Source organism: Cetorhinus maximus, chromosome 11, assembly GCF_964194155.1.
Source record: "Cetorhinus maximus chromosome 11, sCetMax3.hap1.1, whole genome shotgun sequence".
Lineage (NCBI taxonomy): Eukaryota > Metazoa > Chordata > Chondrichthyes > Lamniformes > Cetorhinidae > Cetorhinus > Cetorhinus maximus.
Window position 1 is genome coordinate 61,110,631 of NC_135889.1, and position 13,295 is coordinate 61,123,925.

The 13,295-nt window shown below is 42.1% G+C and overlaps 1 protein-coding gene across 1 annotated transcript in view; it reads left to right on the forward strand.

Annotated features, from left to right (window-relative positions):
* The window catches only part of dnah9l (dynein, axonemal, heavy polypeptide 9 like), a 361,205-nt gene that overhangs the window by 150,359 nt on the left and 197,551 nt on the right, over positions 1-13,295 (forward strand). Inside the window, exons 26-28 of the mRNA XM_078552084.1 lie at positions 1,461-1,665; positions 5,868-6,033; positions 7,893-7,995. Of these exons, the coding sequence (XP_078408210.1) occupies positions 1,461-1,665; positions 5,868-6,033; positions 7,893-7,995 (474 nt within the window). The remainder of the gene's footprint in view (positions 1-1,460; positions 1,666-5,867; positions 6,034-7,892; positions 7,996-13,295) is intronic.

Consider the following 13,295-nt stretch of genomic DNA (forward strand, 5'->3'; position numbering starts at 1 on the left):
TAGAATAAATAAAAGGCAGCAATTTAAGACAAAACTTTAAAATATAAAATAGCAGTTCTTTCCATTACAGATTAGTTTTTTTAGCTACTGCCTTCAGAATGTCCACCCACATTGCATTACTCATTTTTTTGAACTTTACAGAAACTTGTGTTGCTTCAACTAGCCTTTATAACCATCATGACAGAGAGCCAGGCTGAATGGCAAGAGGCAGGCTGCAATGTTGGTGTTAGGACAATATCCAACAACCATTGATTATATTTAATTGGACAAAAATAAATTAAATTGAAGCAGTTTTGAAATAGCTGACAGACAAACTGTAAATTACTAGATAAACTTCACAGAAAATTATGATATTTTGTCCAATCAGACATTATTGACAGAAGCATACCATTTTGAACCCAGCTCTTTCGGTACAATTTTTAAATGTCTTTTTATTCTGTAAATTAAACAGATAGAAAATTCGACTCATTTTCAAATTTACCATTTAAACCTGTCCTGCTTGAAACATACATTGCAAAGAATAATCTTCAAAAGGTATTTTATCACCATGGGAATCATTTTTTGGATTTTCAGGGTTTTGTGTTTAATGTACAATATCCACTCCCCACCCCCAGCCCCAGGCCCAGGCCGCCACCCTCACTGCATTATCCAGCAAATATTCAGAAATGCAGCAACACTTTTATTTTGATTTCTTAAAGAAGCATTATAGCTTATTCACATGTTTAAAAATGGTAAAAACATGTCTCATTTTATTAAAATCCACCACAATAACCCTTCTTTATATAGAACAATCTGATATACCATGACCTCTAATGTAACATTTTTTTTACAGTTCCTGCATTCACAAAGAATTCATAAAAGACCCTCTTAGAACTTACTTGTCACCCTACCTATTGAGTACTGACTAATACCTTTTAAAAACTAATCTGTTTTCAAAGCTCTTAATGGAAATAATTTGGGGATTTGGAGTTGAGAAATCAGCCTGCTAAAGCTCACCTCTAAGTTTGTGGGCTCAAGATCCACGGAAGACTGGAGAAAGTAATCTAGTCTGATACTCCACTGCAGCACTCAGGAGAGGATGCAATACCTATTGGGAGGTGTTAAATTGAGACACCGCTTGTTCCAGGTGGATGTAAAAGATCCCATCCCACTATTTATAGAGAAGTAGAGAACTTTCCTGGGATCCTGAGCTAAAACTAACCAAACGATTAGCTGATCATTTATCTCATATGGGACTGTGCATGCAAATTGGCTGTTTTATTTGCTTACAAAACAGTACTTTTTTAAAAATAGCTGCTGTGCTTTGGGACATTTTAAGGAAATGAAAAATGTTTTGTAAATGCAAGAGATTTCTTAAGCGATAGGAAATGTATTCTGTTGCAATAACTTTTATTCGGTAACACTTTATAGTAACATCACTGCACCATTTCAGATGTATGTTTTTCTTCTTCTTTAAATAGGATGTGCTAGTTCATACTCAAGAAACTGTTGCTCTGAAATATTTCATTGATTTACTGGTGGAAAAGGGAATACCAGTGATGTTAGTTGGAAATGCAGGGGTAGGAAAGACTGTTCTTGTATTAGAAGAAATTTCAAAGTTAACCGAAGATTATATTATAACTAAAGTTCCTTTCAACTACTATACAACATCAGCTATGCTTCAGCGTAAGTACTTTCTGTCTCCCATTTGTTTCAAAGATAATTCTATCAAATAGTTATAATAACAAAATATATTTCTAGCTGTGTTATATTATTGATTTGAATTCTTTAATAATAGTGACAGAGCACACAAGACTAAGATCAATTATTGCTAGCTTTCCTATGCGACCTGGAATTAATTTGCATTACTGTCTGGCTATTATTCACATCCCAGAGCAAGGCAGAGAGGCATGTGTAGCTTTGGAGTTTTTGATATGCATGATTTGATTGTAGCCATTGTACATGAATGGGTGTCCATCTGGCAGGTTATTCAAAGTATTTTGAACACATCAATGAAACTGGTCATCTCATTCAATTTTAAAACTTTGTTGGGTAGTAATTCTTGATTGTCAGCTGTATTTGAGGCGAAAATGTGAATCAGGCTTGTGACTAGGGTTGGAACAAAGCTTCTTTGTAGTCCTTTTGATGGACAACTCTGTGGCCAGGGGAGGTTCCCAATTATAGCGTTATATTGGCCTATCTACCTCCTCGCTCTGTCTTCACCCAGCAGAGGGATTGGGATAGTTTGATTCCATGATTGTGTTCTGTCACATAACAACTAAAGAACCATTTTCAAGATTCCAGCTTTGAAAGAAAGCTCAGAGGAACTACATCTATAGATTTTAAGTATGTATCCTGAAGAATAGCAAACCTTGCAAGTCCATTTTCATAGCTTTCTGCTGAATATTGTTCACTAATCTGTAATATGTTACTTTATAACATTAGTCTCCTCCTGATAAGACTGAACATTCAATTCACCAACCAATAACGAGAATTAACTGATGACTTGGGTTACAGTATTCCTTTAACAACCACTGTCTGTGACCTACTTGATCAAGAATTCTCAGTTTATATTCTTTGGAAACAGATTAATTAATGACGGAAATTAATTATTTTATTATAAAGAAAGATTGTACAAATTAGCATTGATTCCTCTTCTACTTGCATGTCCCAAATCTTCATCCCAGACATAGTTGTCAGAGACAACTGTCAATCAAGAATCATTACCGCACCATGTCAATCACCTAAAAGGTTCTAAATTTGAGTGAGGCGGCCAGTTTCATGACTGAATACTTTAAATGACCTGCCTCAATTCATGTGCCATAACCACATCCTGACTATGAATATTAATGACCTCTAGCATTACACATGCCTCTGCATGAGCTACTCATATTAAAACAGGCAGTAATTAGTTCCAGGTTTCAGGAAACAACTATCAATAATTGATCTTAACTCTGCCTGTAGAGTCACTATCAATGAGCAATTAAAATTCTAATTCAAAAATACATTTTTGTCACAGTCATGTATCTTGAATGGCAATGTGATTTGATTATAATGCTACACAGAATTCTAACTATAGGAAACTATGCCTCATATTTACTGCTACATTCCCTTCCCTGCCAATTTTGCTTCAAAGACTGGGATGGGCCATCTATGACACATTACACGTCTTCAGAAAACAATGTCGCAGGTGGTAACTTCAGAATGAAGGGGCTTGCATGGCCTGTGGAACCAAAGTTTAGCTCATGCTTTGACATGTAGGAACATTGTGATTATGCATGATGATCATCAGTTCTTCCTTTCGCTTTGGCTCAGCTCCATTCCTCTCATTATGGCTGAAACTGAGGACTAATTTGACATTTACTACTCACTATCCAGAAGAATGTCTCCAGGGCTTGAAAATGGCAGCTATGATGAGAGATTGGATAGGCTAGGGTTGTTTTCCTTAGAACAGTGGAGGCTCAGGGGTGACCGAATTGAGGTGTACAAAATTATGAGGGGCCTAGATAGGATAGACAGGAAAGATCTGTTTCCCCTAGCTGAGGGGTCAGTTACCAGGGGGTATAGATTTAAAGTGATTGGTAGAAGGATTAGAGAGGACGAGGAAAAATCTTTTTCACCTAGAGGGTGGAGGGCTTCTGGAATTTACTGCATAAGTTGGTGGTTGAGGCTGAAAAGTTCAAGTCATTTAAAAGGGACCTGGATCTGCATCTGAAGTGCTGTAACCTGCAAGGCTACAGACCAGGTGCTGGAAAGTGGGATTAAAATGAGCGGCTAGTTTCTTTTTTTCACTTTTTGGCCGGTGCAGACACGACTGCACTTGTCTATGGGCAGAAATTTTTGCTCGGCGGGCAGACACACGCCTGACCCGCTCGAGCGTGAAATGACGCGTATTGACGTTGGCCAAGCGCGCTGATGTCAACCGCAGTCACGTGATAGTCGGTCGGCGGGTGCGCGCCGGAGTTGGCAGCACATCCGCTGACAATTAAAAGGCTGTTAAGGCCATTAAATAATCAATTAACCTAAATCTTTTGCTGCCCGTCCAACCTAACGGTTGGCGGGCAGGCAAAAAGGCCAAGCGGCCTTTGCATTTTTTTGGAAACTTCATCCACGGGCGGGATGAAGTTTCCAAGAGGAATAAAAATAAAATAAAAGTTTTACATTTGAATTAATAGCGTGTCCCTGCTCATGTGACTCTGTCACATGAGGCGACAAGTTTCATTACATTTTTATTTTCCTTTTTTTAACGCTTCATCTCCCTGAGGCAGCTCTGTGCCCCAGGGAGGTATGAAGCGCTCACTCGTGTGCATACGTGAAGTTCGTGCTCAGCCAGCTCACACTCCCTCCCGCACAGGCAGCGCTGAGCGCTGGTGCTCGTGTTTCACACTGGGCAGGCCGTAATTGGGCGGGCCAGCGTGAAATCGCGGTGTGGTGCTGATTATGGGTGGCAGTCAGCTTCCCGACCGTCCCCGCCCGCCACTGCTGAGCCAGCCCGCCAAGGGCAAAATACTGCCCTATGGTTCTAAACCTAAGTACAGGTGCCAGCAGAGAGAGGAATTCATATTCAGATCTTTTATTCATAGCTGATTGCATTAAAACAACGCATCAGCTCAGGGAGGATTTTCGGCTTGGCGAGCAGGGGCAGGGCCCGCTCGCCAAGGCATAAAATGACGTGGGGTAATGTCGGGCATGCGTCCCAACATCACCGCACATCACTTAGATTTTCAGTTCAGTGGGCGCGCAGCCATCAAAGGCCTGTTGTGGCCATTAATTAACTAATTAAACCTATTGAGAAAGCTGCCCATCCAACCTTAAGGTTGGAAGGCAGGCGAAGAGCCCAGGCGGCCTTCGCATTTTTCATGGAACCTCATCCACGGGCGGGATGAGGTTTCATGAAGGGTTTATAAATTAAATAAAGTTTTTCATTAAAGTTCATTGACATGTCCCAGCACATGTGACACTGTCACATGAGGGGACATGTCTTAAAATTTTTTTTTTCTTTATTAAAATTTTTCAAACTTAAAACTTGTCTCCCTGAGGCACAGAGGTGCCTCAGGGAGATTTCTGCGCTGTCCCCCGGGGGCGAGCACGGACCCAATCGGGTCCACACCGCCATTTTACGTGGGCGAGCCAATTAAGGCCCATCCAGCGTGATGCACACCCGGAAGCGCTGTGCGCTCCCTGTGCGGGCGGTGGGGGGGGATTCCCTGAGTCGGGAGTGCAGAAATCTCCCTGAGGCACAGAGGTGTCTCAGGGAGATAAGTTTTAAGTTTGAAAAATTTTAATAAAGAAGAAAAGAAATTTTAAGACATGTCCCCTCATGTGACAGTGTCGCATGAGCTGGGACATGTCAATGAACTTTAATGAAAAACTTTATTTAATTTATAAACCCTTCATGAAACCTCATCCCGCCCGTGGATGAGGTTCCATGAAAAATGCGAAGGCCGCCTGGGCTCTTCGCCTGCCTTCCAACCTTAAGGTTGGACGGGCAGTTTTCTCAATAGCTTTAATCAGTTAATTAATGGCCATAACAGGCCTTTGACAGTTCAGCGGGCACGTAGGGCCGAACTGAAAATCTAAATGACGTCGGGATGTATGCCTGACGTCACCCCAAGTCATTTTACACCTTGGCAAGTGGGCCCAGCCCCTGCTCATCGAGCCGAAGATTCTCCCCATGATCTAAAAATCCCATTGTAATTTTATAATGATTCAATTTCTGTAGCTATCAGAAAATGGTTTCTCTATTTCATAGCTGTAAAATGTACCTATAATTAAATTTGCTTTATTTTTCAGTAGTAATACAAATTATGTTGTGTATATTAAAACGTTCTTCAAGTTCAACAACCATATAGCAATCATTGTCGTGCAACTATTTCTTATTATCACAGGAATTCTTGAGAAACCTTTAGAAAAAAAAGCTGGGAGAAATTATGCTCCTGCAGGGACAAAAAGGCTGATTTATTTTATTGATGACCTTAACATGCCTGAAGTAGATGCCTATGGTACTGTCCAACCACATACTCTAATCAGACAACATCTAGATTACAGCCATTGGTAAGTCTCTCCTGTTAGAGTAAGTGTGTTATTTTCGGTGCTGTCTAATGCCGACAGTGTTAGGAAGGAAAAAATCATGCATGAACTAAAAAAAGATACCTTAAAATAACCAAACTAAGTATTTCATACAGAGCATAAGATTTGCATACAGACTGTTTGGGTAAAGCAATGTGTTTATGCCAATAGCAGTTTCTGTTTCAAGCAATTCAGACATCAATTTATAATATAGCTTATTTTTAACCAAGACTGTTGGAGAATGGAGCTAATGTGCCTGCTGATAATACTATTTTGCATGGGCTAACCAAGTACACCATTGCAAGAGTGGTCTCACAGACAGGGTAGGGGGGTAAACTGAACTTCTTTATTTTTCTTGCCGTCTGTCCATAAGCAGAGGTGTTTTAATTTTTGAAACAGGCTGTGGTGTGTTTCCCCAAACCCTCTGTTTGGTGAAGCCAATTTTAAAGTGAGCCGCAGCAAACTCTCTTTAGGGTTAAATCAGAAATATTGTTTATTTACACATTCAAACCTGGAGGATGGTCATTGCAACTACATGCAGGCACATATACACACAAGAAGGAGATGGGAAAGAAAATCATTTTACAACTAGGAGTAACTTATAAAAAAAGAAAGCTAAAGATATGGCTACTAATTCACGTGAATGTCAGAGTCCAATGAGGGTTCCTTCATGTAGGAGTTAAAGTTCAGGCAGGTGCAGCAAGCTGAAAGCAGGAATTGCAGAGTTCCTTTAAAGTTGGTGATGATTCGACAAGATGAGGTTGGTATCCAGAGACTTGGTCTGCTTTACAGATGACGGCAGGAATCTTCGAAAGAACCAGGCTTTGAGGAGGTTTAGACTAGAGGCAGGCTTTGTTGTCAGCCTGGAGTCTTGCTTTGGTGTTGACAGGCTGGGAGTCCAGGAATGTAACATTAAAACTTCTCAAAGGCCAGAGGGGGAGCTTAAGTCATGTGATGTTGCCCATCAATGAGTCAGTTTCGTGGTAACAATCCGTTTCTATGCCTTTGGTCAAAATCCATTGTTCACCTTAAGAGATAGATGATGGTTATTAGTGCCTCCGCAGGTATAACGAGTTTCAGTGGCTCTCTGTTTGTTGTAAGTTGAGGCTGGGGAGACAGACCACCTAATGGGTCCACACAATGATAGATGTGGGATTCCACAAGGATGAGGGTTGAGCTTTGTCCTGTAATTACTGTTGGAAGTTTCCAGAACTGTAACCAACTTGCAATTCATGTGACCTGAAGCAGCCATGTTTTTGGTCCAGCAAAGTTAATTTTTAAATATTAAAAAGTAAGGTTTGATTTAAACAGGTTATGATCCCTATCACATCTTATGGACATGACAGTGGGCAAGAATTCAAATAATTGGCATTAAGAACTGAGATCATTTTTAGATCCAGAATTTGCTTTTGGCAAACAATATTCACAAGGCTGACAGATTGTCATTTGTAAAGTGATCTTGCCATATTGAATGCTGTGATGTGATTGAAAATATTGAACTACTTCCATGCGCAGCTGGATTACTAACTCCCTAAGGTTTTAAAACAAGTGAACAACTTGTTAGCTGTTTCACAGTTCCAAAAATGAGTTTTTTTACAACTGTATTCCAATTGGCCAATTTCTGTAGGGTGTAGTTAAAGAATTCATGTTAAAAGTCACCAGAGACTTGGATGAACCTGTCATGTTAACTCCAAGAAGTTAGAAAAAAACACTGAATACTAAATAGTGAATAAATATTGAATAAGGAATACTAAAGAAAAATAATAAACAGTTAAGAGGAAAATGTAGGGAAAATCTTCTTTAAGATGTTAACAGTTGATTGACTCATTTGTTTTCATCAATAGGTATGACAGACAAAAGTTAGCTCTGAAAGAGATTCATAATTGCCAATACATCACTTGTATGAATCCTGCTGCTGGCAGTTTTTTTATAAATATGCGTCTTCAGGTAAGAACATTATTGTTTTTAAGAACACTTGTGCTCCAATCAAAGCATAAGAAAAAGCGAGGACAAGGGAGAAGATGATTTTGCCTTTTGCAGCCTATCCCTTGAGTATTCTGATGAATCCGGTCTAACATCCAGCTGATATTAGACTTCTCCTATTGGTGATGCAATTGCAACAACTTTGTTTTTTAATCAGGTAACTTGTCCGCCAGACTATTCCAAACAATGGGCACCTTATCAACAAAGAGCTTTCCTCTGATCTATGTATCAGTTGCAGTTTTCATGAATTTAAATGTAAGCATTCTGGTCCACCTGACTTGAAGTAATTTTCTGTTTTCACCTATAAATTGGTTGTGTTTGTTGGAGGCCAATCATCTCAGCCCCATGACATCGCTGCAGGAGTTCAACTGAAAAGTGTCCTGGCATCAACCATCATCAGCTGCTTCATCAATGACCTTCCCTCCATGATAAGGTCAGTGTTTACTGCTGATTGCAGTGTTCAGATAATGAAGCAGCCTGTCCTGTATGCAGCTAGAACTGGACAACATTCAGGCTGGGGCTAATATGTGGCAAGGAACACTGGCACCACACAAGATTTTTTTATACATTCCTGGGATGTGGGCCTTGCTGGCTGGGCCGGCATTTATTGCCCATGCCTAGTTGCCCTTGAGAAGGTGGTGGCGAGCTGCCTTCTTGAACCAAAGCAGTCCATGTGCTGTTAAGGAGGGAGTTCCAGGATTTTGACCCAGTGACAGTGAAGGACTGGTGACATATTTTCAAGTCAGGATGGTGAGTGACTTGGAAGGGAACTTCCAGGTGGTGATGTTTCCATCTATCTGTTGCCCTTGTCCTTCTAGATGGTAGTGGTCGTGGGTTTGGAAGGTGCTGTCGAAGGAGCCTTGGTGAATTCCTGCAGTGCATCTTGTAAATGGTACACAGTGCTGCTACTGTGCGTCGGTGGTGGAGGGAGTGAATGTTTGTGGATGTGGTGCCAGTCAAGCGGACTGCTTTGTCCTGGATGGTGTCAAGCTTCTTGAGTGTTGTTGGAGCAGCACTCATCCACGCAAGTGGGGAGTATTCCATCACGCTTCTGACTTGTGCCTTGTAGATGGTGGACAGGCTTTGGAGAGACAGGAGGTGAGTTACTTGTCGCACGATTCCTAGCCTCTGACCTGCTTTTGTAGCCATATTTATATGGCTAGTCCAGTTCAGTTTCTGGTCAATAGTAACCCCCAGGATGTTGATAGTAGGGAATTCAGTGATGGTAATGCCATTGAACATCAAGGGGCGATGGTTGGATTCTCTCGTGTTGGAGATGGTCATTGCCTGGCACTTGTGTGAATGTTACTTGCCCCTTGTCACCCTAAGCCTGGATATTGTCCAGGTCTTGCTGCATTTGGATATGGACTGCTTCAGTATCTGAGGAGTCACAAATGGTGCTGAACATTGTGCAATCATCAGCGAACATCCCCACTTCTGACCTTGTGTTGGCAGGAAGGTCATTGATGAAGCAGCTGAAGATGGTGCTGACAAGTGCCAGGTAATGATCACCTCCAACAAGAGAGAAACTAACCATGTTCTCTTGACATGGAGCAGCATCACCATTGCTGAATCCGGCACCATCAACTCTCCTGGGAGTTACCACTAAAAAGAAACTTAACTGGACCTGCCATATAAATATTGTGACTACAAGAGCAGGTCAGAGAGTGGGAATTCTGTAGCAAGTAACTCGCCAAAGCCTTCCAGTACAAAACAACCCACTTAATTCTCATCACATTCACTGCCTTAAACATTCATTCCTCCACCACAGATGCACAGTGGCAGCAATGTGTACCATCTACAAGATGCACTGCAGCAACTCACCAAGTCTCCTTTAATAGAAAATTCCAAACCCGCAACCTCTACCGCCTGGAAGAACAAGGGCAAGTAAACACAAAGGAACACCACTGCCAGCTAGTTCCCCTCCAAGTCGCACAGCATCCTGACTTGGAAATCTACATTCAGCTGTTGCTGGGTCAAAACCCTGGTACTCCCTCCTGAACAATACTGTGGATGTACCCTACGCCACATGGACTGAAGCAGTTTAAGAAGGTAGCTCACCATAACCTTGTCAAGGACAATTACAGATGAACAATAAAAATGCTGGCCTTGCCGGTGATTTCCACATCTCTTGAACAAATAAATAAAAAACAGCTTTTTTCTTTCATGGGATCTGAATATCACTGGCAAGGCCATCATTTGTTGTCCATCCCTAATTGCCTTTGAATGGAGCGGCTTGCTGAGCCATTTCAGAGGGCAGCAAAGATTGCTCTGGGTCCATGTATGCCAGAGTGCACAGGGATGACAGATTTCCTTCCTAAAGGACATAAGTGTTTTTACAACAGTCGTTTTCACAGTCACTATTACTGAAGTTAACTTTATGTTCCAGATTTAATAATTGAATTTTAAATTGCACCAGCTGTGAGGTGATTTGAACCCACATGCCTAGAGCATTAACTAGGGCCCTTGGATTACTAGTCTAGTGACATTGCCACTACACTACCACCTCTCCAATCACCTTTCAGTATCTATACCTCCCAACAGGCTTCCTGCTCCTTGAACTTTTTCTGTCTGCACTGGTGAGCATTAACTTTTGCAATCTTTCTTCACAGATCCTTTTTTATAGTTGGGATCAGTTTAGTAGTTTATTTCTTTGCACCCTCTCCAGTATGTGTCTTCCTTTTGCATTGTAGAGACCAAACTTGCATATAACCATGGTCTGACTAGCATGTTATAAAGCCTCAGAGGACTCACTCATTCCTTGAATCCTGATACTCTCTTTGCTCTGAGGTTGAGCACTATTGTTTTCTTTTGGACAAATTTATGATCGTACAGTACTTGGCATCTTTTCTAGTATTTGCTACCTACTGCATAACTTTTGTTTTGCTTTTGGACATCTGACACTTCACATTCTCCACAATGAAATAATTAAAGATCTATGGAAATAACTTAATTTCATTAAGCAGCATTACCCTAGTGCTATATCACTTTTTTCTATTAATTTACGGGATGTGAGCGTCGCTGGCTAGGCCAGCATTTATTGCCCATCCCTAATTGCTCTTGAGAAGGTGGTGATGAGCTGCCTTCTTGAACCGCTGCAGTCCATGTGGTGTAGGTACACCCACAGTGCTGTTAGGAAGCGAGTTCCAGGATTTTGACCCAGCGACAGTGAAGGAACAGCAATATATTTCCAAGTCAGGATAGTGAGTGACTTGGAGGGTAACTTCCAGCTGGTGGTGTCCCCATGTTTCTGCTGCCCTTGTCCTTCTAGATGGTAGCGGTCGTGGGATTGGAAGGTGTTGTGCTGCCTGCGCAGCCTGGCGCTGATGACCGCAAGTGCTGCCTAAAGCAAGGGAGGCAAAGAAACCTCGGAATCCCAAGTGAAGTACAGCTCAGCAAGTGCACATCATTTATGTTCAGTTGTGAAACACGTCGATGTGCTCGGATGATCCAGCCTGGGGGGATGATTCCAGCCAGCTGGGCTTATAATGATATGTAGATATATTACAATGAAGTTCCCAACGTGTAGCGGTGGGTAACATCGCCTGCCATTGACAGGCAAAGCAGACAATCGCAAACTGGTTTCATGACGTTGTGAAACCGATGTTTGGCCTTCTTGCCATATTGTCTGCTCCAGCTGCCAAACACACCCGCCGCTGACGGGCACGGAAAATTCCGCCCTTGGGATGGGCAATAAATGCTGACTTAGCCAGTGACACCCACATCCCATGAATGAATAAAAAAGCTGTCAAACTGCAGGGTACATAGAAGACCCACTACTTGTTTCTGCGACTGAGTTTGACGCTTCCCTAACCATGCAAGGAGTTTCCAGTGCTGCCGCCCCTGTGGGCTCATACTTTTAGAGATGCCTGCTGACACATTTGCAGGACCATATGATAGTGCCCCTCATACCCTCCATGCCAGTCTATGACACTTCCATGCCCATTCACCCACTATTCACTCTGTACTGAACCAATGAATGGACATCTAAGTTATTTTGTTGCCTCTTCATCACAGACACCTTTAACTGTTCTCCTCAGTGAATTCAACTAGCAAGCACTTAATCTGAGAATTTGGATTGCCAAGTTTCGCAACATTGAGGGGTAGGCTCTCAGTAGTGGATAAATTGAAAATTGTTCATATTTTGTCCCACTCACATAACAGATGTCATAATGTCAAACAAGTCAGGCTGGAATTTCATCCTACAGGTGGGTAGCGGGAGCTGGGAGATTTCCCGGCTCAGGCCGCCCAACTTGGGAGAAGGTGCCTGCAAACATGGAATTTTCATTCCAGGGAGGTGGGTGCTCACAGGAGTTAGGTCCTTCGCCCCTGGAATTGGTTCAGAGGCAGTCACAGGGCAGCCAGTGCCGAGGCGGGATGTTTAAAAGGCCCATCTAAGTGCTGGTTATAATAATGACAGCTAAATAAAGAACAGGCTCTAGCCCTCACAACCCCTCACCCTCCACATCCTCCCCCTGCTCCATCCATGTTGACTCATGCCCCATCCACTCCTCATGGCCCTTCATGTCCTCCATGCCAAACTATGCCCTCCCACCTACATCCACATGCTCCTCATACCCACCATGTTAAGCTATGCCCCCCACCCCTCCCCATGACCCCCATACCCTTCATGCCAACCTATGGCACTTCCATGTCCATTCTCTCACTATACCCTCTGTACAGAATCAATGAACCCTATAGCAACAATAGGATATGTGAAGAAGCTTAAAAAGATCATTCATTCATAACTTTCTATTTAAAAATCTGTTTTTACTACAGACCTATAAAAGTGTCAATCATCCAGACCCTTTAAAGTATCAATAGCAGAAACTGCATGCACTTGACATCTCTTAACCTTGTTTAAACAGATATTGTGCAATTGACAGAATAGATCAGAGACCAAGAGCTGTCAATCCAGCAATGCTTTCCCTAGGGTGCAGCTGCTTCAACAGACTAATGAAAGTTTGGGCTCTCAGCCAAGAAAGCATAATGAGGCTTGGCTGAGAGCCCAGACACCCATTAGTCTGAAACAGTTATGTAATAGTAAATTTTTTTTATAAACGAATGACTGTTTTTTAAAAGTTTTTTCACACATGCTATTGTTACTATAGGGTTCAGTGTTTCTGTACAGATTGTATACTAGGTGAATAGTCATGGAGGTGCCATTGGTTGAAATGGAGGGTCTGAGCAGCCATTGGAGGTGGGTTGAGTGCCATTGGTTGACATGGAGAGTATGAGGAGCCATGGGTGGCTGGGAGAAGGGG